Source organism: Poromitra crassiceps (assembly GCF_964638095.1).
Source record: "Poromitra crassiceps genome assembly, chromosome: 25".
NCBI classification, from domain to species: domain Eukaryota; kingdom Metazoa; phylum Chordata; class Actinopteri; order Beryciformes; family Melamphaidae; genus Poromitra; species Poromitra crassiceps.
This window is the reverse complement of record NC_139649.1, coordinates 19407122-19432178: the sequence shown is the minus strand read 5'-3', so window position 1 is coordinate 19432178 and position 25057 is coordinate 19407122. Positions and strand designations below refer to the sequence as shown.

Genomic DNA, 25057 nt, shown 5'->3' with positions numbered 1-25057 from the left:
TCTTGCTAACTGTATAATCCTGCTTAGTTGAATGCAGCCTAGATAAATAGTTTACAAACTATTTATATTTGGAAAATGTAATGCATTCCAATTGACCAGGACCACCATCCTCCTTAGCCAATGTGACAAAGCATTTTATTCACTCATTAAATGTAAATGGGACTTGAAGCTATTCAAGCATTTTCCTAAGCCCTGTAAGTGGAGAAAATAATTGTGCTTTCATCAAACCCCATTTCACTAATTGAATTGGCTGAGCAGACATTAAATGAATTAGCCAATTTAATGGATTTGGGTTTAAATCCAGTTTTTTCCCCTGAACTCAGTGGGGTGGGATTTTCCCCCGTAGATTAAATTTCCCTCGGGTGCTTCAAAGGCTCCCGTAAAACAAATATAAGCAACAAATCAATTAAAATGCTGATTTTGTTTTTAATTCAAACAAATGCAATTATACAAATTACTAAGAACCAGCTTAACAAAAATGGTGTACTATATATTACATGCTTTTTTCAAATACATAAAAAGGCTCCAAAAAAGGACAAAACCAATGTATTTACAATACCAACATGTACATACAGCTTCTCTGGAGAGAAAATTGGGAGCACCGGTCCATGGTTTCCAGCATGGATACAATAAGCATTAAAAAAAAAAAGTGTAATTTCTGTGTTTCTGCAATGACCAATGAGGTGTGGCTTTTAATGTATTAATAAATCTATCTGTAATATCAAAGATGGTGAAATACTCAAATGGTGTCACAAAAGTATTTGGCTGAACTGTATTATAATCACTGAGAAAAGTCCAATACTTAGTAATAATGACTGCTGCAAATTTGAATGACAAACAATAGTACACAAAGCAGTACATTAGTTATAAGCAATGCTACGACATAATTGGATCTGCCGACTGGAGAACGTTTCAGCAGGTAGTCAACTTTGGAGCCATTTTTAATGAGTCCAATCCTTCATTTCAATAACGCCCCGTCCAGCCTCGACAGATCCTTCATAGTTACAGTGTTGGTACATCATGTGTATAAGTGGCAGAATAGGAGGATTCATTCTCGTTTGTTCGTCACGGCTCAGTATCCTACTTTAGGGACGGTGCTAGTCCTTGGCTTTGTAAAGTCACTCTCTGTACAGAGCAACACTGAGCAAGTCCCCGTTCCCTTTGGCGATGTCACACAGTCACAGCAGCTCTCCCCCTGGAACTAGTTGAGTGCACAACACAAGTGCCATCACCGCACACACTCGCACATCTAGCAATCCGGCACGTGTAGATGCCCTGTGTGGGGTTTCTTTAGGATGCACACGAGGATCCAGGTTTGGCAGCTGCGTCCACGAGAACCCAAAATGCGAAAGATTATTATTTCCTTTACTGGCTGAATGCCACAGAAGTTCCTTGATTCTTTGGATCCCCCATTCCATAAAAACAGGTAAGTGCAGTCTAAGGCACAATGACAGCTTCTCAAAGTGAACACGTCACACGTTCTGATGGCAGGTCGGCAGCTAAACTATTGTTCCTGGTTTGGAGCTCTCGTGCCAGTAAATGTGTTCCTCTGGAGCCAAGGTGCTGTCCATCGGGCTGCTGATGTGCGAGTCCATTTGGTCGACATCTACATAGGATCTGTAACGAACACACAGGATTCAAACATGTTAGCCTGGTGGCAAACAGAATGTAGCTGCTGACACACTGAAACAAGAGGTTAGAATGAATTAACCCTGGGCTGTCAAATGCAATGCCTCTTTCGTGTTTCAGGCAGGTTTGTGTTAATCACAGTTGTGGTAAACATGTTGAAAAGCAGTTGACCTCTTTCAGACGAGGGTAGACCCAGGGTCAAAACATTCCCACCTAAGGGGACATTCACACCAAAAGCGTTTTTTTCAGTCAGAACGCTATGAAAATCATGTCGAGGGCGCTTCCATTGTGCACAAAACACAGCGCACGGAGCGTTTTTTTTTGTGCTCCGTTTGTTTTTTGTTTTCCCCTGTAGTCGTGTGCAGTACAGATCAGAACACAACGACCACAAGGACGGTAGCCAGCTAGTTTTGTCTGTTTGATGTTGTTCACTGTCAACATGAAAGCCAGATTATTGCCAATTCTGGCAGCAGCGGAGGTTGAAAATCCCTCGGGAGGAGAAAAGGTAGGATGAGTGAAAAAGACGAGCAGGGCGCTTTTCCTCTAATGTTCAACTTTAAAACGCCCACAGCGCTCCTCGAAAAACAAAAGACATCACCAGCACTAAACGCCAGGTGCGTTAATTAAAAGAGGAGCACGTTTAGCGCGTCCTTACATAGAGAATTAATTGCAGAAAGACGCTGGCAGCTCCAAAAACGCTTTTGGTCTGAATGTCCCCTAACAGAACAGAGCACACGCACACACAAACACACACAGCGTTCATATAGAGATCCAAAGTGAATGTCACTCCCTGCTTCAACACTATATAGCCGCCATTTATTTTCCCATAGACATTTCGTAAAATGCTTATAAAAATAGTTTTACTTGTTCAAACCAAACGGTATATATTTAGAAACAGGAGAGACCACATAACATTTCACTCGGACCAAAATGTAAAAAAATTGCGGATTTAAAGAAAATATTAAGTTATTAAGTTATATTAAGTTTTGGTCTGAGTGAAATGTTCTATGGTCTCTCCCAATTCTAAATATAGCTGAACCGTTTGGTTTGAACAAGTAAAACTATTTTTATAAGCATTTTACGAAACGTCTATAGGAAAATAAATGGCGGCTGAAAATCTCTGAAGGAAGGAAGTGATGTTCACTTTGGATCTCTGTACTAAAATGTTCAGGGGTCACATTGTCCCTCTGCCACAGAAGTGCTCTCCCACCACCACAGGACACCCAGAAGAATGAAGCAAAAACGGAAAGGAAAGGATTGTCTTTACTTTTTCTTTGAACCCCTGCCACATACAACAGGACACACCACCATCACCATCGTATCCATGTGGGTTAATTTTTAGGTTTTGGTCTCTCACCCTTTCTTTTGTGCTGTGCCTTTGATTATTGGGGGGGGATGAGGGGGTTAATTTTTCTGGTCAGTGGCATAGGCAACAGCACCACACCTCTCTAATGGCCCTGCAGGGTGCGCCATCCTATCACAGCTCCTCCACTCAAACTCTGGGGGACATCTGCGCATGAGAGGGGCAAAGGTCAAGGGTGAATGGCAGCACATGGGTGGGGTGTCTCTAAGGGCCAAGGAAAAACGACAGGCAGCAAAGGAAATCAAATAATCTCCGTGGTAAAGGCACACTGTAGAGAAATGTGACCGCTGGATGAAAATATGGCAGTTGGAATAGAGAAATAGGGCAGTCATGATGTGCAGCAGTTGTAACAAGCCATGCAATTACCTGATCATATGTATGACGGGGAGCGATCAGACACAGAGCCCTGATCATACATGACGGGGAGCGATCAGACACAGAGCGCAAAGTGCACAGCTCACGTCAAAACATCAACAAGCAGGCGATGAAGTCACACTGCGGACAAACTGGTAAGAGCAAACCCCACAGGCTCTGGCCATTGGCCGTTTACTTACTATGGCGGGCTACCCTGAGCAAAGGACACCTTACTGAGCCTGTGCCCTCTGGAGGGGTGCGGCTGCCCGGGGCCAGAGGCCGCCCGCCTGGCTCGACAGCCGGGGGAGGAGGAAGAGGAGGGAAAGGAGGAGGAGAGCAGGGAGGAAGCGGAGGAGGAAGAGCTAGCAGGGAAAAGGGCACAGCGCCTCTGGCCATCAGGGCTGGACCAGGAGCCCTTAGAGAGCTGGGAGGTGCCGTATCTATAAGAGAGCAGGGCCCGGTGGACAGTTAAGAAGGAAGAGGAGAACCGCACTTAAGCTCTGAGTGTTGACTGCATAGATCCTGTAATCCCTATATGCTGTACCAGCCATGTTAAGTAGGTAGAGAGCAGACTCAACTTCATAAACATCCATTTCACATTTGCAAGGCAATTGAACAAATAGCATTGGCTACACATGAGTGCAAAGTACTGCTGGGTGCAGGGATAACGCAACCAAAGAGCAGCTAGCTCGTTAAAAACCAGTGCTTAACTCCGGGGATAAGGAGGATCAGGGACTGACTAATTGGTTAAGGTGCTGCGGTGAGGCCAAGTCGTTTCTTCTTCCTCACCTGTTGTTGGCGGGGTGGCTGTTGTTGGCGGGGTGGCTGTTGTTGGCGGGGTGGCTGTTGTTGGCGGGGTGGCTGTTGTTGGCGGGGTGGCTGTTGTTGGCGGGGTGGCTGTTGTTGGCGGGGTGGCTGTATTGAGTTGTGCTGTAGGAGTAGGACTGCGGCGCATGCACTGGCATGTCGTATTCTACCATACCACCGGCCATGTGGCCGTGCCAGTTCCCAGTAGAGGCTGAGGACACTGAATGAAAAGCAGAAGAAGAAGAAAAAAGATTCAGGGATTAACAATTGCCCCACTTGCATGTAAAAGTAGCATATTCCATTGTGAACAGATGTAGTACAAAATAGCACATGATGGCTTTCCAAGTCAACTGCATAAAGTGGAACACCAGCAGTTAAGCATTGTATTGACATATCTTAAGTCTCGCCGCCCCGCCCCCTAGTTACTGTTACTATGTAGGTCAAACTTTTAGCCTACAGCTGACAGTCAAACAAACATTAATCTCAAAACCTATACATAGTATCACTTATATGTTGACATTGTGAGTGAGAGCAGAAGTAGCTGAAGGGTTTGATGTATAATGTAGTGTAGTAGTTGTGTGAACTGTCCCGGTTTAAAAAGTAAAAAAAAGTAAAATGTTTTTGTGTAAAAAGTGCAGCCTGGAAATTCTGCTAGAGTGAATTGTGACATCACGCACTCTAGGCTGGCTCCATAGGCTGCTACAAGATTGCTCAGCTGTTATTGGAGCACAGAACAAAAGGGGGCGGGACTTAGGAGAGTTCAATTGACCGTAATACACACAGTTCAGTAGGCTAACCTGATGAGTAGGAGACGGTCCTGTTGTTGTGGCAGTAGGGCGCAGGCATGGTCTGATAGCCTAAGCTCTGCTGGGAGCCTCTGTCGTAGTCATAGTCGTAGGCTCCCTGCTTTTGCCCAGTGTTGCGCTGGTACCAGCCTCTCAAGTGTTCGGCCACCAAAGCCTTCTGGATGTTCTTGGTCACCTGCTCGTTGCTTCGGGGCACCGGACGGTTCCTGGGTGGCCGCAGCGTCGCGTACGGGTTCTGCGACATGCTGTCCATCTCGTCATAGCGGCCGTACATATCCTGGTGATAGGCCGTGGGGGTGGGGTGGTAGGACGGGTTGACGTTATAGTGTCCCTCCATCTCGTTGTCGCACATGTAGACACCGTTGGAGTAAGGTTCTGTGTAGGTGGGATAGCCCGTCACGTAGTAGGCCGTGGTGGTGGGCCGGGCCCGAGGCTGGTAGGCGTAGCAGCGGGCGTCTGGCTGGGCCAGGTTGGGCATGCTGCCCGTGTTGGCGTACAAGTCCTTCCTGTGGCGGCCGCGTGCTCTGCGGCGGTGGGTGTGGTTCCCGGGGGCGCTGTACTCCATGCTGGATTGGCTCGTGTAGGAGGAGCCATCATCAAGGACTTCTGTGCTGTTGCTACGCCGAGCAGGGGAGAGGGGGTAGGCCGGTGCGGGGGGCTCGGCCTCTGTCAGGTACTGAGACTGGGACTCCAGGCTCCCGCTCCGCTGGCGGAAATGCTGTGGGCCATCCTCGGACCTGTAGGTGGAAAACACCATTACTATCCCAGTCCGTCACTGCATCAGTGGCATTTCATATAGGAAATAAGAAACTAAATACCAACATGAAAACACATATTTATGGAATAGTTTCAATTCCAATTCAGATATATCAGCAACACACACTCACACACTTGTTAATTTCAACAAATCTGTGTATAGTTTGGGACAACACACCTATTTTTTCAACAAACGTGTTAATTACACAATGCTGTGTTGCCTCAACATGCTTTGTTATAAACATAGGTTGTGTTGAAAAGTAACAGCGGTGTGTGTGTGTGTGTGTGTGTGTGTGTGTGTGTGTGTGTGTGTGTGTGTGTGTGTGTGTGTGTGTGTGTGTGTGTGTGTGTGTGTGTGTGTGTGTGTGTGTGTGTGTGTGTGTTTTCCCAAATCAGATCTTTGTGAGAGAGCACAGCCGGCAACAATGGCTGTTTAATTGGACTGTTTAACCTGAGCTGGGTGCTGCTGTAGGGTTAGTGTACCTGAGCTGGGTGCTGCTGTAGGGTTAGTGTACCTGAGCTGGGTGCTGCTGTAGGGTTAGTGTACCTGAGCTGGGTGCTGCTGTAGGGTTAGTGTACCTGAGCTGGGTGCTGCTGTAGGGTTAGTGTACCTGAGCTGGGTGCTGCTGTAGGGTTAGTGTACCTGAGCTGGGTGCTGCTGTAGGGTTAGTGTACCTGAGCTGGGTGCTGCTGTTTGGTTAGTGTACCTGAGCTGGGTGCTGCTGTAGGGTTAGTGTACCTGAGCTGGGTGCTGCTGTAGGGTTAGGGTTAGTGTACCTGAGCTGGGTGCTGCTGTAGGGTTAGTGTACCTGAGCTGGGTGCTGCTGTAGGGTTAGTGTACCTGAGCTGGGTGCTGCTGTAGGGTTAGTGTACCTGAGCTGGGTGCTGCTGTAGGGTTAGTGTACCTGAGCTGGGTGCTGCTGTAGGGTTAGTGTACCTGAGCTGGGTGCTGCTGTAGGGTTAGTGTACCTGAGCTGGGTGCTGCTGTAGGGTTAGTGTACCTGAGCTGGGTGCTGCTGTAGGGTTAGTGTACCTGAGCTGGGTGCTGCTGTAGGGTTAGTGTACCTGAGCTGGGTGCTGCTGTAGGGTTAGTGTACCTGAGCTGGGTGCTGCTGTAGGGTTAGTGTACCTGAGCTGGGTGCTGCTGTAGGGTTAGTGTACCTGAGCTGGGTGCTGCTGTAGGGTTAGTGTACCTGAGCTGGGTGCTGCTGTAGGCGTTGCGGGTGAGGAGGGGCGTGGGCGGCATGCTGCGCGCGTCACGTGGCTGACGCGAGGCCGTTTTGTACGGGCTGTTGTGGCTGGATAAGGCGTTGCGGTGATTGTAGTGGAGCGACTCCTGGACGTGGCCATAATTTAATCTGGAACACAGATAAGAACAATACTTTCAGGAGCTCCACTTCTTCAGTACAGGGTGGAGCAGATAAACACCGCTGCCCTCTTCCCCCTCTGCTCGAGGTAACGAGCCTCTGTCTTCCTTGCATGCAGCGTTTGAGTCATTGTTTACACCTGAATGACTGAATGTCATTTCACAGCTCATTGATCTTTCTCTTCATGCAACATCAAACACATATTAAAGCAGCACTGACTCAAATGAGTGTAAATCCCTGCCTCACAAGGCAACACATCACCCATATCGTTTTGTAAACAGTCATGCCGTAGCTGCCATTTCAGCACAGTTTCCAGAGCAACTTTCCTGTCCTCCTCCTCCTCCTCCTCCTCCCCTTCTTCCTCCTCCCCCCCTCCTCCTCCTCCTCCTCCTCCCCCCCCCTCCTCCTCCTCCTCCTCCTCCTCCTCTTCCTCCTCCTCCTCCTCCTCCTCCCCCCCTCCTCCTCCTCCTCCTCGTCCTCCTCCTCCCCCCCTCCTCCTCCTCCTCTTCCTCCTCCTCCTCCTCCCCCCTCCTCCTCCTCCTCCCCCCCTTCCTCCTCCTCCTTCCCCCCTCCTCCTCCTCCTCCTCCTCTCCTCCTCCCCTCCTCCTCCTCCTCCTCCTCTTCCTCCTCCTCCTCCTCCCCTCCTCCTCCTCCTCCTCCTCCTCCTCCTGGGATTGTTGTCTGCTCCTTAACAGGCAGCGACATGCTCGTTCCCATCTATTTTTAAAGGCGCTGCCTGCGTTTGGGCTGATAAGAGGGAGATTGCGGGGAGGCAGGAGAAGGAGGGAGGAGGTGACTGGCAGGAATGCAGCCCTGGTTCTCCTCTACAGGTCTGTACTAGTTACTTGCTCTGGGCCTCGAAAAACCAACAACAGTCACACTGGGAATTAAAAAACATTGACATGTTCCCTGGGAGTCTGAGGACCACTGCCTACCTGCTGTCTGAGTTCTGCTCATTTGAGGCCCGTCTGTCATTATGGTAGTGGATGTCCAGAGTGTCTGCATGGTGGGGTCTGGGGGAGTACTGGACCGACCGCGACCGCTGCCTCTGGGAACCGAGCTCATCGTCTGTGGGGGGGGGAAGACAGACCTCAGTTAAAAGGTTCTAATGCAGTTATGGGGAGGATCAGGATGGAATAACACATAAAGCCATAAAACAGCGTATGCCTGAGACTCTGCCACACTCACCATCATCCAGCGTGAGGCTGTCAGACAGAGAGCTGAGATCTGAAGTGTTGACATCATCTGATAACAGAGGAGAGGAACTGCTCTTCAGAGATGCCTCTGATATGGTGCTTCTCATGCAAACACTGGTTATTTACGCAATTTACACTTGATAACAATTCATGTCCTGAGGTTTTCCCTTTGGACTTCAGACCAGTACAGATAAGATGCTGCAGGGATACAGGCTTTGATTCCTCTTTAAAAGAACACTCTGCCCATTTTCAACCAGCTTTGTATCATTAGAACATCAGTAGTATATCAGAAAACTGTAAACTGTTTTGGAGCAATGCTTTTCCAAAATGGAAAAAACTCAAATCAACTCTCAATAACTGTCAAACTAGATGAATGATGAATAGTTTGACAGTTATTGAGAGTTGATTTGAGTTAATGAGTTATTAATTTGAGTTAGTGTGGACCAGTGATGTCACTGGTCCACGCTTTAACACTCAATAACTGTCAAATTAAATGACAGACTTCAAAACCGTTTACAGTTTTCTGATATACTACTGATGTTCTAATTATACAAAGCTGGTTGAAAATGGGCGGAGTGTTCCTTTAAGTTAAGTGGAGCTCCTCAAATCATGTTTTTGCTGTTAGTTGTTTGTTTGTATGCTGAAACGGCTCCTCGTACCTGCTATGATCAGTGAGGCTCTTTGTGTGGGTTTCTTCCCTGTCTTGATCCTGTAGGCGTTGATCTCCTCCTCGATCTCCTGCAGCTTCCTCATTGCATCCAGACAGTTGCTTCTCCTCTTCTTTTTGACCGTCTTACCGAGGTCGCCCTCGCTGGCTAGCTTCATAGCTGCCTCCACGATCTTCTGCTGCAGGGCAAACCTGCTCTCCAGGTTTCTCAGGTGGGGGTCCTGAAGAGAAATGCACAACACAAACAGTTAACAGGGGGGGGGGGGGGGTTTCCTGAGGCAAGAACTGACCCTGGCAATGGCAGCAAGCCATAACTTCCAAGTAAAAAAAATAATAATACATGCATTATAAGCAAACATTTTCCAGACCCAGAATACAAACTGTCACACACACACACATATGCAAACGGATGCAGTAGTGTGGCAACAGTGTTTCAACATGCTACAATTACATAATTACATATTGGACCTTTGCTATTGAAAATTATATACAGTATCATATAAAGCCTTACATAGAAATATAGCACAATAAAATAAACAACTAAACTCATGCCAAGCAGCTTATAACAGCTACACTAACCTTGTCATAAGGGAAAAGGTCGTCCAACTTGAAGGCTGTTCCCACACGCCGTCGTACATGTGGGGCCTTTTCACCGGTGGCCAAGGGATAGTCTTTAGGTAACCTGCCTGTTAGCTCCTGCAAACAAGAACAAATGTAGGCTTTCACTACAAACTGCTATTATGTCCATTTTGGAAAAGCATTGCTCCCTGAAATTCATGAAGAAATATTTGAAAAACATAATTCATTCCGTCTTAAAAAATATATATATATATGTGCCCACAGCCAATATGGGAGAGTGTGTGTTGTTTTTACTTTTTATTTTAAATGGTGGATAATCTCCTTTATGAAACTCGTCTCAGCTGAGATTTTGTACGCCTACAAATTTCATTTCAAAACAACGGAAAGTGGGTCACGGGCACTTACAGCTTCTCTCATGCATATTTTCTTCAGTTCTTCCACTTTCTGAGTCAGTGTGTCTTGAAGATGCTTCTCTTTCTTTTTCAGCTCAGCAATCTTTTCTTTCTTCTGCTCCTCGCTGACTTCGGAGTCAGCAGAACCTGTAACAGCCACACACACACAACTGATTAACTACAGATTACAGCAATAAATCAGCACTCATCAAGACGTAGCACGGCACGGAGGCCACTAGGGGGGTTGTTGCTTTGATAACTCTCTGCATACCGGCTGAGATGAGGCTGCCATTGCTGGCCATAATGAGCTGGTCTCTGCCGCCGATGCTGGACAGTTTACTGATCCGTGGGGCACTGATCTCTGTGAGGTCCATGGCGATGTCTCCTGAACTCCTGGTCGTGGAGATCTTTGACTGAATGGGAGGAGATGTGGGGAAAGGATGAGGAAACAGAGAGGAGGAGGAGGAAGGAAAGAAGGAAGGAGGCACTGTCAGTATTTCATGTTAATGATAGCGCAGTGCGATAGTGGCGGCTCCATTTGCATGCTCAGGACTCCAAGCTCAGTGCTGCTCTCTCATCAATCAGTGAGAGCTCTATTCCTCCTGGATGAACACTGACACACCATCTGCTTCTGAGTGAATAACCTCATCTGACTGCAGCCCCGCGCACATTCATCCATCCATCCCCACCCACCATGAGGTGCTCATCATCACACACCACTCATACTGTATAATAGCCCTGATGCTCAGCAAATATCTACCATAAATACAAACACATGAGGCAAGAGTGCGTCGCGTACCTTGAAGATAAGCTTTGACACCCTGATCACATAGGACATGTTCATGAACATCCTGTGCCTTTTTATCCATTTGTTTTCAAAGGGTAGGTCACAAAAAGCATACGTCTCGTCCAAACTACTTATCTTGCATTTTGTATGTGGAACATTTCTGCGCACTCAGGACGCTCAAAGATTAGCATGTTTCAACTTACACTGCGCATTAAGTCAATCTCAGCGATTATCGCTAACTATCTGTTAGCGATAAGATTAGCTATCTGTCTGGCATCCCCGTTGTTACCTCAGGTTAGCTGACTCTAATTAGATTGCAAGTTGTTGTAAAACTGTGTTGCATAGGAACTAGAATGATGTAAGACTCCTTACGCCCTTTGAGCTAATCTGTTAGCAACGCTCAAAGCTGTGCTTTGCATTTGGGCATTAGAAAACAAGCGCAAATTCGCAATAGCTGCGACCAGATATGCGAATTTCCAACATTTTTGTGGACCAACCAGCTGACCAACCGACAGAGCAACCTATAGTATACAGCATAAGACACAAAGTGTCTTATGTAAGTGTAGACGAATGTAAGTCCAGACAGAGCAGAGAGACAGTAGTGAAATTGTGTCAGCACTTTAACAAAAACGTCTTTGAAGGCTCATACAAAGAGACTCCCGCACACTGTCTGTTCTTGTCATTAAAACTTAATGATAATACAAAAATAGCCATGTTTCAGCCATCATTTGCCCGCCGAAGGTGTCACTCAAATGTTTTAATTGCAAACACAGACAGTGTGCGTGAGTCTGTTTGTATGAGCCTGAGCCTTCATAAGAAACAGTGTTAGTCCCAGTCAGTGGAGGGTGCAGACGCACTCACTTTGATCTGCTTCCTGTCCAGGTAGAACTGGTGTTGACTGATGGCCATCACCCAGATGGTTTTAATCAGAGAGTGGCTGGCATACCATGTGTGGATGACCAGGCCAGTCTGCCCGAAAGTACGCTTGGTCACTGCCCTTCTGCACAACACAAATAAGAGACACATATTAATTGTGCTTTTGCAAGGAGCAATTAAGTGGCTGCATTCATACATACAAACAAACCAAATAGCTAAGTTGCTAACACATCCACAAGGCTATCACTATTACAAGGCTAATTACTGACATCAAAGAAGCCATGAAATTAGAACATTTGCATTAAATCCGAGTAAATTCTTTGGTGTGACGCAGCATAATATTCACGAGGAGGAGCCGAGCAGTGGCAGCAGCAGCAGCTCACTTTAGATCAATAGGATTTAATGACAGCTTTATTGGCTTGTAGTGCCGTGTTAAACCTGTGAGAAGAGCAGAGGGAAGTCCCGCAGCAGCCTTTAGAATAATACACTGCTCCTTTAACGGCAGGAAAGCACTGGTGTTTGACAGACAGGTAACGGCTATTAACATGCTGCCCTAAATGGGGCCAGAGGCTGCAGATGCCCTTCACGCCATCCCGAGGTGTGGGGAGAACATCTGTAGCGAGGGAGTGCCAGCTAAAACGGGAACACTTGGAAGAAGAACAGGGGCAGCACACCATCTGAGATCAGTTAAGATAAATTAAGTGCTTTGCCTCCTCTGACCTGTGCGGGTCGTTCACTTCCACGGCAAACTTCTTCTCGCGGAAGTACAAATTCTCCAACTGCTTCCACTGAAACAACTGCACAGAGGGGGAGGGAGAGAGAGAGAGAGAGAGAGAGAGAGAGAGAGAGGGAGGGAGAGAGAGGGAGAGAGAGAGAGAGGGAGGGAGAGAGAGAGAGAGAGAGAGAGGGGGAGAGGAGAGAGAGAGAGAGAGAGGGAGAGAGAGAGAGAGAGGGAGAGAGGGAGGGAGAGAGAGAGAGAGAGGGAGAGAGAGGGAGAGAGAGGGAGGGAGAGAGAGAGGGGGAGAGAGAGAGAGGGAGGGAGAGAGAGAGAGAGAGAGGGAGAGAGAGAGAGAGAGAGGGAGGGAGAGAGAGAGAGAGGGAGAGAGGGAGAGAGAGCGGAGGTAGAAAAAGAAACATGACACACCAGTGAGTACACAAGCCATCACACACGACTGTTGATTTGAGTGTGGATCAATAGAAACATGGTTTGAACATAGCTATAAAACAAACATTCATATCCATTTACTGAGAGAAACGCTTGAAGCTTCGTGGAGAAGGTGGAACAGCGAGAGCGATCCACCTACTGTACCAAAAGACAAGGCCACAGCGACAGGGGGCATGAAACACTTGGCTCTGTTGCAGCCACACAGCGGTCAGCCTGTTGGTCACACAGCTTTCCCAAAACTCTGGGTGAACTTGCAACGTTAGAAGAAACAGCGTAGAGCAGCTGAGCAGCTGTGAACGGGGCTCAGTCAGGTCAGACAGTCAAGTGTTCAGCTCAGGCTAACAGAGGAGGCATTGCAACAACGCTGCGAGGTTGTTCATCTCATTCTTCCCTGGAGGAGGAAACGCACTGAAAACAGTCCCGGTCAGGAGGAAACATTTGCTTGGGCGACACCGGGCGCACTAAAGAGATTGTCGGTGAATGCCTCTTCCCTGCTCTTGTTTGGTGGAGAAAGACACTGCAGCAAAACAGCAGTGTGGCTGAGATTTATGTCGGGACAGATTCAAAAGCAGTTTAGCTGATAGCAGCCCAGAAGGTAGGACCTTAAATTACTCTGAGCTACAAAGGGATGTGATACATCTTACACTGTACCTTACTGACACATTAGAGTGGATTTTTGGCTCTATTCCCCAAACATGATCCAACTATTATACTGCACTACTATAGCTTCCATTATGGCTGATACACTGTGTCTAGACCACAACCAAGCAGGTACAAACACCCCGCTGAAGAAAGAATGTGGAGGAAAAAAACGGAAGGAAAATATAATAATAATTAAACCCCAGTGACTTTCTTCAAACAAGCCGATAAAATAGGTAAATAGTGGATAAAATGTCGGGGCTTACCAGGGAGTGTTTCTTTTAGCGCTTATCAAATCCCTGGTGAGTTCTCTGGGTTTGTATTGAATCCTCCGGCTTTGAGTTTCCCACAGGGCTAGAGCTTCCTCCAACAATGCTCTCTCTTGTCTGCTCCCAGGAAGCCAGGTAGGTGTTGCAAGAGTTTCAGCTGAGCTGGCCACGCCCCTTTACCCCCCCCCCCCCCCCCTCGCCCCGCCCCCCTCTGACATCACAGACACCTCATGCTGCCTTCACAGCTTTGTACTGCTCTGCACCGTGGCGCTCGCTCCTATCTTTTCTCATTCATTCTCTTTAACTCTCTCGCTCTATCATTTTCTCTCTCTCTCACACACACACACACACACGCTCTCTCTCTCACACACACTCTCTCTCTCTCTCTCTCTCTCTCCCTCTGGTTCTTTTCCCTCCACCTGACTCACTCACTTCCTTCACTTCAGTCAAACCAGATGAACAGGTTGCACACATGGGCATAAAACAGGTCCTGTCTTCCCTTGTTGGAAGAAGACACCATCTCAGCTGTAGCTCAGTGCGCTGCTTGCCTTCAGCAGCAGGTCGGCCATATTAAAAAGGTGGTCGTATCTCCTCACAGTGGGAATGAATTTCAGCAGGTTTGTGCAGAAGAAAAGGCCACGTTGGTGGAAAAACAGCGCTCTGCGTGGGCTTCAGACGACGCAGTGTGCGCAGGACGGCCAAACCACTCCCCAGCCCCCACTGTGTGACCATCTGTGATTAGTCATATCACCACTGTTTGCGTTGCCTCTTCTGCTTACATCTGACAACCATCATCATCACTGTTCTCTAAAAGCTATGTTCTCACACACAGACACACACAGTGCAAATCTCTCTTCTTTTTTTGGCATATATTAACTATAATACTATTCTGCGTAAGGCCGCCTGCGATGACAACCGACGTAGATATGGCTGCAAAGACTTGTGCTGCTGGAACACACAATGTGGACACAGTGGGGATAAAATATCCGATTTGAAAAACAAAATCAGATTTTCCTGCTGTGTGAACATAGCTTAAGTTTTGGTCACCGCTTCCGGCTAATCCTCCCCCCACTTTTCGTAATGTCAATCCCACACAAAGCCATGGTGTTTATTGAGTACAATCCACCCTGCACCCCCCCTCAAGGCAAACATGTCAGGAATCTGTTGCTCTGGTCTAATCATTAATAACGGGGGGCCCCTGTGGCAGCAAGGCCCCTCCTCACCTCCATGTGAAGACCCGTGCAGCACGGCCCTACCTCTGACCAGGACACATCTCTTCACTGACCTTCTAAAGGTGCTGCTAACACTAACCAACTAGCACCAAACACTTTGAGGTGGTGCTTCTCAAACCTTTTCCACGTCAAGGACGCCTAAACTGACACAAATTAGACCACGGACCCCCATTTGATACGATTTTATACCAGGGTTAAGAAGAATTTTGCTTTTAGATGTTTTATTATTACAGAAAGTGTATGAAACCCATGACCAAGACATTCTGTCATTGTGTGTTACTTTACTCATGGATGGAATTATAGTGATAAATAAAGTATCCCCCTTTTTGCTGGGGACCCCCTGGAACTCCCTCAAGGATGGGACCCCACTTTGAGAAGCACCACTTCTGCTGAGGATAGCTAGAGACAATATAAGAGATATGATACTACTCTGCCACCTTAGTTTGTTTTCGTAATTGATTGAGTGTGATACTTCTGTGAGCCACAGTCATTTGATCCTTTTTGATCCATGAAAACAGTGCATACTAGCATTTTATACATCTCGTGTACACCCCAGTTACCACATACATTTTCCGATAAAGGCTAAGATCAATAATGTTTCTAGTGGACCTATCAATATTATTATTATTAGATATTATTGTCTGTTTTTTATTATTTTCGCTCTGACTGAAGTTGAGCACTTTTAGATATTGATATAGTATATGTTTTTTTTGTCATTTTAACCCTAACCCTAACCCATTTTTAATGTTGTATTCATCACTTGTATTGCACTTTACAGATGCCTGTCTCCACAGGGGACACTCGACACAACAGGGACAGCGATGGAAATAAGTCCTGGACTTTTTCGTTTTATCCCTGACACCGCAGTATTTTGTCTCATGTATTGCATACTGTCTAATAAAATAAAATAAAATCAAACACAGCGTTCGGTTTGGGACAGTGGGCATGGTGGAGCTGTTTCAGATGATACTGAAGTCCTAATCCTCGATGACACAGCCAGGCTGCCAGTGAAACGAAGAGGATGCTAATTAGATAATAAACAATGGCGATCAGCAGGGCACTATGCTTCTCACAAGCTAATACCATTGTGAAGGGACACCCCACTCTCATTCACACCTCTTGGTCACTTATCGCTTCGCATCGTTTACATAGTCATGACAGATCATGTGTAACGCACACTCTAACTGGCTCATTCATTCAGCCTAGTCCAGAAACTCAACACGTTTGTGGTCCAGTCAGTCCAGCACACACACACACACACACACACACACGCATGCATGAAACTATCAGTGTGAACTCTCTTGTGGCTGCTGATGAAAACACTGCCAAAATATGTCAAGGATGTGAGTGACACACCTTAAACTCTTAAGAAACTGTCCCGCCTCCTCCTCCTCTGCACACGAGCTATTGAAGCTAACAGCAGCGAGCTAATATACTTTTGATGATTGATCCATGTGAGAAGAAACAGAGTCATTAAAATGATTCCCATGCAGCTAGGGGGGAAATTAAAAGTAACCACACTCTTCAAATGTGCTCACACACACACACACACACACACACACACACACGTGTGTGATTCAAGTAAACGTACAGAATTTCCCCTGTTTTCAGTGTTTACATCCCCCTTGTTTTCACCAGACTTCTCATTAGAGGTGGGTGGCAGGGTGCCAGAAAATGCCTGTGGTTTCAGATGGGCTCACGATGTTCACATACAGACCCAACCCATAAGCAAAGGACCTGATAGGAAATCATACATTACTTTGTACACATTTGCTTATGGGTATGTAATAACATTACATACTGCAGATAAATATGTGTCAAAGGTCGTGAGTCACACGCCTGTACAGGATCAGGTGTGCCACACCCTCCTCATCGCACGTCACGCACATCTCAGGCTGTACATTTCCACACTCAACATCGATGCATTGCCTTAAGCCGTGTAGACTTGACAACAACAAACAAGAAGACGCAAGAATCTGATCGTGTTTAAACTCATGACAGACTGAGTTTAAACAAAACGAAAACAAGTTAGCGGGGAGTGTACTGTTAGCTCTGTGTGTGGAGTTTTCATTTCAGTGACATTTCGGAATATTTAATAAGAATCTCTCACTTCTCCGTGGAGAGATCTTTTGTGTCATGACACTATTAGTGAGGAAAAGCTGAAAGTATGCTATCCATAGGGAAAGTGAAGATTTATTTTGGGTCCGCTGGCTCTTCATATTATGTGGACCACCGGCATGTGGTCGTAAAGAGTGTCCCGTTACCCGCTGGGAGAGAGAGTGCAAGGGTGACAGAGAGAGAGAGAGAGAGAGAGAGAGAGAGAGATACTCCTACCATCACCAAGCCTTACAAAGCCAAGAAGAGCGCATAGAGAGGAGCCCCCTCAGCCAGCTGGTCCTGAGACTGACTCCCAACCCCCCCCCCGCATCAGGACAGCCCTCAGTCTACCCGGCCCAACCAAATTATCACAAATCAAAAAGAAAACTATATTACCTATTGGAAGAATACCACAAAAACCCAAAGTAAATTAGATTGCTATTTGGCCCTAAATCGAGACTACACGGTGGCAGACTACCTGACCACTATTACTGACCCAAAAATGAGGAAGACATTGACCAGGTACAGACTCAGTGATCATAGCCTGGCAATAGAAACAGGCAGACACCGACAGACCTGGCTACCCAGAGAGGAGAGGCTGTGTTCACTCTGCTCCCAAGGAGAGGTGGAGACAGAGCTACACTTCCTGTTAAAATGTGACAAATATAAAGAAATTAGAGCGTCATTCACCCCCCAAATTAACCGGATATACAAAGAATTTGAAAATGTCACAGACACATCTGCACTCCAATACCTCCTTGGAGAGAAACCCGAATGCACCGTCTTAGCAGCCCATTATGTGTGGAGCTGCCAGCAGCTGAGGGACAGCCAGTGGACAGGAGAGCCGTCCACATCTGGCTGAATTAGCTAGCTTAGTGATTGTTTTTATTTTATTGCTTTTACTGCTTTTTATTGCTTTGATTTAATCTTTTATTTTATCGTATTTTACTTAGGTCACAGTTTTGTGACCTATAATTAATGAGTAACAAAATGTCTCGTTTTTGCTTATTGCTTATATTATATTAATATTTTATTCTATTCTATCTTATTCTATTATATTTTATTATTTTTTGCTTTGTTTTGTTTTTCACTCTCTTCTGAAGATTTCAAAATAACAACGGTTATTTACAGATTCTGTGAATTTCTGTTAACTCATTGAATGCCAATGACGACAGCTGTCGTCAATTCAAATACTGACGTAGAGTGCCAATGACGACGGTTGTCGTCAATTGCGTTTTTTGACGGTGGGACGTGGATCAATCCCTGATACATCTCTGGTACAACTATTGTAGCTATTGGAGGTCTATAACCTATTTTACAGAACCCTTAGGTGGCGACAGTGCTCTCCACATAACAGAAAGGCAAGGAAAAAACAAAGAAGAAGTCGTTATGGAAACGGAAATCGCATCGCATCCGTATGCATCGATATGCTGAAGCACGTTACTGCAGCTGTGCCTGCAGCAGCCAATCTGCTCCCACAATTGAGCCGCTCCGTGTCGGTTGCGACAGCAAATCCGCACATCCACACCGTGGAGTTATTATTCTCAACTGGAAGCATCGTTGCCGGTGACAAACACACGCGGAACGCTGTAAAAAAGCCTGGCTGTTCCGCACCCTTCACTGTGCGCACAGCAAACTCAGCAGAGAGCCACCACAGACAGGAGGAGGAGTGTGCAGTTGAGGCGAGGCGGGGCGGGGCGGGGGGGGGGGGGGGGGGTGCACGCAGAGCAGCACACACACAACACCCAGACAGACCCAGGCAGCAGGACAGGATTGACAAACGCAAGCCAGAATATCCGATACCCACCAGCAGCAAATCAAAACCAGCAAGAAGCTGCAACCAGCAGCGCACGCAGGGGCCAGCGCTGCTGGTTGTAGCTAAAAATATTATTCTGCCAAACAAAATTCCCTGGCCTAAACTGTTTTATTGAAGGAAATTATTTTTGAGGTGTGACTACATTAGAAAAGATTAGCTTCAGAGTCAGTGATGTGCTTGAAATGATTAATTTCACAAAAGGCCAATTATCTCAGCTTCTAGAAAAAAATTGCTATTTTTGGATGAATCAAGCTATCTTCTCCGGCTCATAACTAAAGAACGGAAAATGGGATCAATAAACTTTTTTTTGCAGATGATAGAATAGAGTCTCATCGTTCTTTGTACGTGTTCAGTGTTTACATAGTAATATCACACAATATTCTGTGGGCCTCGAGAAATCACTGAAAACGCTCTGAAACTCTGGCACTGGGAGCGTCCGTTCTCCAAAAGTGGCTGGCACTCAATGAGTTAATATACTGTAATTGCTCACTATTTTGCACTATCACCATTTAACTGCCTGTTTATTACAGTTCTGTTATTATTCTGAATAGATTCCGGTCAACAATGGTCTTCTATTGTATTCTATCTTATCACATTCCATTTAATTTTCTTTTCTCTTCCTCTTTGAATATCTTCAGATTTGGTGATTTATGTTACTGGGTAACAAAATGTCTTGTTTTCTGTTTTTGATTCTTTGTAACTGCTAAGTGTTGCTAATGTATGCTTTGGCAATGTAAGATGCACCTTATCATGCCAATAAAGCCCTTTGAATTGAATTGAAATTGAGAGAGAGAGAGAGAGAGAGAGAGAGAGAGAGAGAGAGAGAGAGAGAGAGAGAGAGAGAGAGACAGAAAGGTCACATGTGGTTTGATTCGAGCCAGAATAAAGTCTTGGCACGACACGTCTGCAGTCTACGTACTGCTGTTGCTGTGGTGCTCCAGTCGTATTCTTCATATTTAATAGTATTGAACAAACGCATCTCTTTCCTCGCGTTCTCCTCCAAATCTCAGGTACAGTCACAGTATACTAGGGCTGTCACTTTTCATTCGAAATTCGAATGCAACTTCGAATGTGGGGGAGGGGTTCGTGTTCGATATGTAAATTGACTGTTCGATTTTTTTTTTTATTTTTTTTTTATGAACCAAAATTAACCAACTGCTGCTTGCTGGTAATGTTAATCCCATGTCAGAAAAAGTCTCCAGATTTGTCGCGTTAGTCTCTTCTGAGAAAGATTGTCTCCAGGGTCTGAAAAGTTGTCTCGAGTTGGATGCAGCCAAGTTTGTGAGGCAGTGTTGTGACTGTGAGCGTCCAAGCTAACACGTCGGGCTGATGCCCGGTGGCCTGGACTGGGGAAAAAAATAAAAATAAAAAATTAATAAAAAAAAATTAATTAACCAAAAAACTTCGAATATATTCGAACGAATTTCGGGCAATTAAAGTTTGTTCGAACTTTATTTTGGGAAAAAGTGACAGCCCTACAGTATACACATCATTTACACCTTTTTTACCTATAGAATATATATAGTGGCCACATCCTGTACACATTGCATGGGCACATCATGAAAATGACAGGCTATTCAGATGACCAAAAGTGGCACCTTGTCTAAACGCAGCAGGGAGAGCAGGCTTTTCACTCTCAGCCCATTCACAAGGAGTGAGGAAATTGACATGCATGCAGTGAAAATAATGAGAGCTGACGCTATTATAGCTGCTTCCAGCGAATGTCACTCAACTCCTGGACAGGCTGGGAGAAAAGGAGTGTGTGTGTGTGTGTGTGTGTGTGTGTGTGTGTGTGTGTGCGTGCGTGCGTGCGTGGGGGGGGGGGACTAAAACAAAACCCATTCGATCCTGATGGCTCAAAATGCATCCCTGCACAACTGCAGACTTCCCTCCAAAACCGCCCCTCAACCCAGCCCCCCTACCAAGGTGATTGTGTTTTATTGCTTGATCAATTGCGTGCCCTCCAAGAGACACACACACAATGAGATACACACACACACACACACACACACACACACACACACACACACACACACACACACACACACACACACACACACACACACACACACACACACACACACACACACACACACACACACACACACACACACACACACACACACTGACAAGCAGCTTTGCATAATGAGTGTTGCATGCTGGGAGGGGGCTGGGTAGGGGGCGGGGGGACTGTGCTGAATACATGACTACCAGCCAGGACAGGAAGCACTATCAATATTCACCAGATGACAGAGGTCCTGACTCCCCCTTCTAGGAACGAGGAAAGGAGTTGTGTACTCTCACCCAGCAAGAGCCACAAAATAAAAACGCTAATTAAAAAAAGCCACCATTCCCCACCCCACCCCACCCCACCCCTAAGCCGAGGTGAAGTGCTGTGGGCTTTTTAGCGTGGGTGCCCCCTCCTTGTGTGGAGGCCACACCCACCCACTCAGACATATGCGGATCATATCGTTCCACTGTTTAACATGACCAGCGCTTGCGTGGAAGCGGATCTTATACCGGTGGTCGAGGTAGATAAGATACGGAGTCTCGGGAGTGCGCGTAGGCCGGCTAATTGTTGTTTAACATGCAGGCCAACCGGCTAGGTGCAGGTTATAATACGGATTCCACTGCATGTTAAGAAGTGGCTTTGGAGAAGGCAGAGTGGAGTTTTGCCTGATGACCCCCCCCCCCACCAACACGCCAACAACCCCTTCCCTGTGCCCCAAATGCAACTATGCCCCCACCCAGACACCCACCCACCCTGCCGTCCCCCGGCTGGCCAACCCCAGCCCCCAGAGGGCTGCTGATCCCCACAGAGCGCCATAATTACACCTTCCACTGGGAGGCCCGGGGAGCGAGAGAGGCCATGCCTATTAATGCCTCGGCATTCAATGTAACAGCACACCCTGCTAAGTCAACAGCCTTCTAGCATATACAACAGCTATGAGGAGGCTAATGAAACAGACATGTATGTGTGTGTGTGTGTGTGTCTGGACTGTAGCTACTCAATAATATCTCTCACACTAAGACGCACACACACAAGTTGTTATTTGTGGATTTCCGCCTCCGCACTTTTTTTATCACCAGCTGTTTTACAACGCTGGTTACAATTCATTCCACTGTTGCTCGTTATCTCAGTATTGATTCTAATTTGCTGGTACAACTGTAACCTTGTCTGCACAGACAGACACCACCCGTACGATAGCCAAACTTTTCTCTCTCTATCATTCTGCCTTTCACTTTCTCCTACTGTAGCTCTGGCCTGGGAAACACACGTTTTATTACAACTATTGAGCGTTTGGTGGATCATTAACCAGCTCAACGAGGTGGCTGGTGAATAGAGGCTATGTGACTTTAAAGCATTATCTATGTTATATATCCATTTTGTAACAAAAACACACATCCACAAAGCATTATATTGTAAACAAATAATATGACCGCTAATAACATCCTGCATGATGAGTTTTACTTCAATAATGTTAGCAATCACATAATAAGAAAATGTGTCTCAGTGGTGGAAAATGGTGTTTTGTCATAAAAACTGTAATAATAAATCTCTTCTAATAGAAACAAAGTCACAATACAGTAGCTATAGGAGGAGGTAATTGACCTACCTTTCGTGGTTTCAGCTTGTCCTGTAAATCGTACTGGCCGATGCCTTTGTAACTGACGCCCAGCCACCACGGTATTCCCTGCTTGTCCTGCAGCACGCGCGCACGCGCACACACACACACACGCACACACACACACACACACACACGCACACACACACGCGCACACACACACAAACACACACACACACAAACACACACACACGCACGCACACACACACACACACACACACACACACACGCACCGCTCATTAGAGGCAGTTTTACTGGTTAGAAGTTTGAAAAGAGAGGCCTGTTACTAAAGCAATTACCCCATTAGGCTTGCAGCGATAGGAACACAAGAAGAGATCAAATACATGAAGAGAGCCTTAAAAAGTCATTTGAACACCACTGTTTGATCTCCTCAGACACGCTGATTTCATGAGTTTAGGTAGTGAAAGTCAGTCCATGTGGCTAAGAGCAAGGAATGGAGGAGGGGTCGCTTCACTTTTTGCTAAACTCAGCATGTTGTGTTGCCCTGCTTAATTGGATTCTTGTGTATTCTAATTTAAGGCGAGGTTTTGAATGAATCAAATCTGTGTTTTTCTCTTATCTGAGCTGAAATAGTAGCAGCGAGTATACATGTTTCCTGTGGCAGAGATACAGGTGTTCCTGCTTTAGCTGTAGCACAAACTTCAAATGGGAAAAGGCCTTACATTTGCTGCATGTGGGGAAAAGGTTATGTTATGAAGTGAATAAGGGTGGGTATGAATGAATTAGATTATAATGCAGACAGAAGACAGCATGTTGACAGAAACATGTTCAAAGGTTAAGCTTCTGTAAGGCGCGGGGCGTTCTTACCTTCACTGGGTAATAATGGACTCCATATGTGGGCAGGGCCTCCACCAGGGCCAGATACCTTCACAGAGAGAGAGAGAGAGAGAGAGAGAGAGAGAGAGAGAGAGAGAGATAGATAGAGAGAGAGAGAGAGAGAGAGAGAGAGAGAGGAACAGGTTAACAGCAACTCAGCTACATACACTTCATCACTGTCAACTGGTGGCTGTTCTCCAGCAGACAGAGTGGGATTTAAGCTATAGTCATTGAGAAGCCACAGTCGTTTAGTGGCAAGCCGATCGATGTGTTTGAGCACCGTGACACGGGGAGGGAGGGAGGCTCTCATTGATCAAGTCAAGGGCACAAATCACCCGAGTGTAAATGACCCAGGCTTTTCTCTGAGTTACAGTAGAGTGCAGCAGAGGGAAACAGTGTAAATGACCCAGGCTTTTCTCTGAGTTACAGTAGAGTGCAGCAGAGGGAAACAGTGTAAACGACCCAGGCTTTTCTCTGAGTTACAGTAGAGTGCAGCAGAGGGAAACAGTGTAAATGACCCAGGCTTTTCTCTGAGTTACAGTAGAGTGCAGCAGAGGGAAACAGTGTAAACGACCCAGGCTTTTCTCTGAGTTACAGTAGAGTGCAGCAGAGGGAAACAGTGTAAACGACCCAGGCTTTTCTCTGAGTTACAGTAGAGCGCAGCAGAGGGAAACAGTGTAAACGACCCAGGCTTTTCTCTGAGTTACAGTAGAGTGCAGCAGAGGGAAACAGTGTAAACGACCCAGGCTTTTCTCTGAGTTACAGTAGAGTGCAGCAGAGGGAAACAGTGTAAACGACCCAGGCTTTTCTCTGAGTTACAGTAGAGTGCAGCAGAGGGAAACAGTGTAAACGAGCCAGGCTTTTCTCTGAGTTACAGTAGAGTGCAGCAGAGGGAAACAGTGTAAACGACCCAGGCTTTTCTCTGAGTTACAGTAGAGTGCAGCAGAGGGAAACAGTGTAAACGAGCCAGGCTTTTCTCTGAGTTACAGTAGAGTGCAGCAGAGGGAAACAGTGTAAACGACCCAGGCTTTTCTCTGAGTTACAGTGGAGTGCAGCAGAGGGAAACAGTGGAGGACTGTCACCCTCTCCCATAGCTGGCTGGCTGTCTGCTCAGAGCACCTCCCCTAATTAATGACACATTGTGGCTTGGTGACAGCCACCTCCTTAAACAACCACAACAGGCCGACAGGAGAAGCTGAGGAGGAGGAAGGTTGTGCGGTTGTGGGTGTTGGAGTGGAGTGAGGGGAACTGTGGAATTTAGAGGGAGTCGTGCACACATGGGGGACGCAGAAGCTCCCTTTGCCAAAACTGAACTGGTTCTAACTCAGAAAGGCGTTATTATTATTTGATCCCATAACTTACTGCACGATGGCTTGTCCTCGGCTCAGCCCCTTCAGTTTGTTGTAGTGCTCGATCACTCTGTCCTCACTGCAAAGGAAAGACAAAACGCTGAATGAATAATAATAACCCCATAAAGTGTGTTACACATCAGAAGGCTGGTGAGAGAGGGCCCTTTTCTCTGACACACATTCTGTCTGCTCATGCAGATAATTCATGTCTGGCCTAGTGGCCCGCGGACGGCTCTCATCTCCCTCTGCTGCAAACGCATCCAATCAAGCTCCCACTGTAATCATCAGCTTTAACGGGCTGGTGAGATTGCAGACTCACTGCGGGTTGAGAGAGAGACAGAGACAGAGAGAGAGAGAGAGAGAGAGAGAGAGAGAGAGAGAGACAGAGAGAGAGACAGAGAGAGAGAGAGAGAGAAAGATGAGAGAGAGAGAGAGAGAGACAGAGAGA

The 25057-nt window shown here is 46.5% G+C and overlaps 1 protein-coding gene across 1 annotated transcript in view; it reads right to left on the bottom strand.

The window, feature by feature from the left end:
• Nucleotides 1-468: 468 nt before the first annotated feature.
• frmd4ba (FERM domain containing 4Ba) overlaps nt 469-25057 on the bottom strand; it is a gene marked incomplete at its 5' end in the record, with an annotated part of 39076 nt that continues 14487 nt past the window's right edge. The window contains 15 exons of the mRNA XM_083660614.1: nt 469-1617; nt 4136-4373; nt 4951-5696; nt 6909-7073; nt 8018-8150; nt 8271-8327; nt 8938-9166; nt 9525-9641; nt 9930-10063; nt 10188-10329; nt 11565-11703; nt 12300-12376; nt 22415-22501; nt 23252-23309; nt 24623-24688. Coding sequence (XP_083516740.1) covers nt 1500-1617; nt 4136-4373; nt 4951-5696; nt 6909-7073; nt 8018-8150; nt 8271-8327; nt 8938-9166; nt 9525-9641; nt 9930-10063; nt 10188-10329; nt 11565-11703; nt 12300-12376; nt 22415-22501; nt 23252-23309; nt 24623-24688 — 2506 coding nt within the window. The 3' untranslated portion in view covers nt 469-1499. The remainder of the gene's footprint in view (nt 1618-4135; nt 4374-4950; nt 5697-6908; nt 7074-8017; nt 8151-8270; nt 8328-8937; nt 9167-9524; nt 9642-9929; nt 10064-10187; nt 10330-11564; nt 11704-12299; nt 12377-22414; nt 22502-23251; nt 23310-24622; nt 24689-25057) is intronic.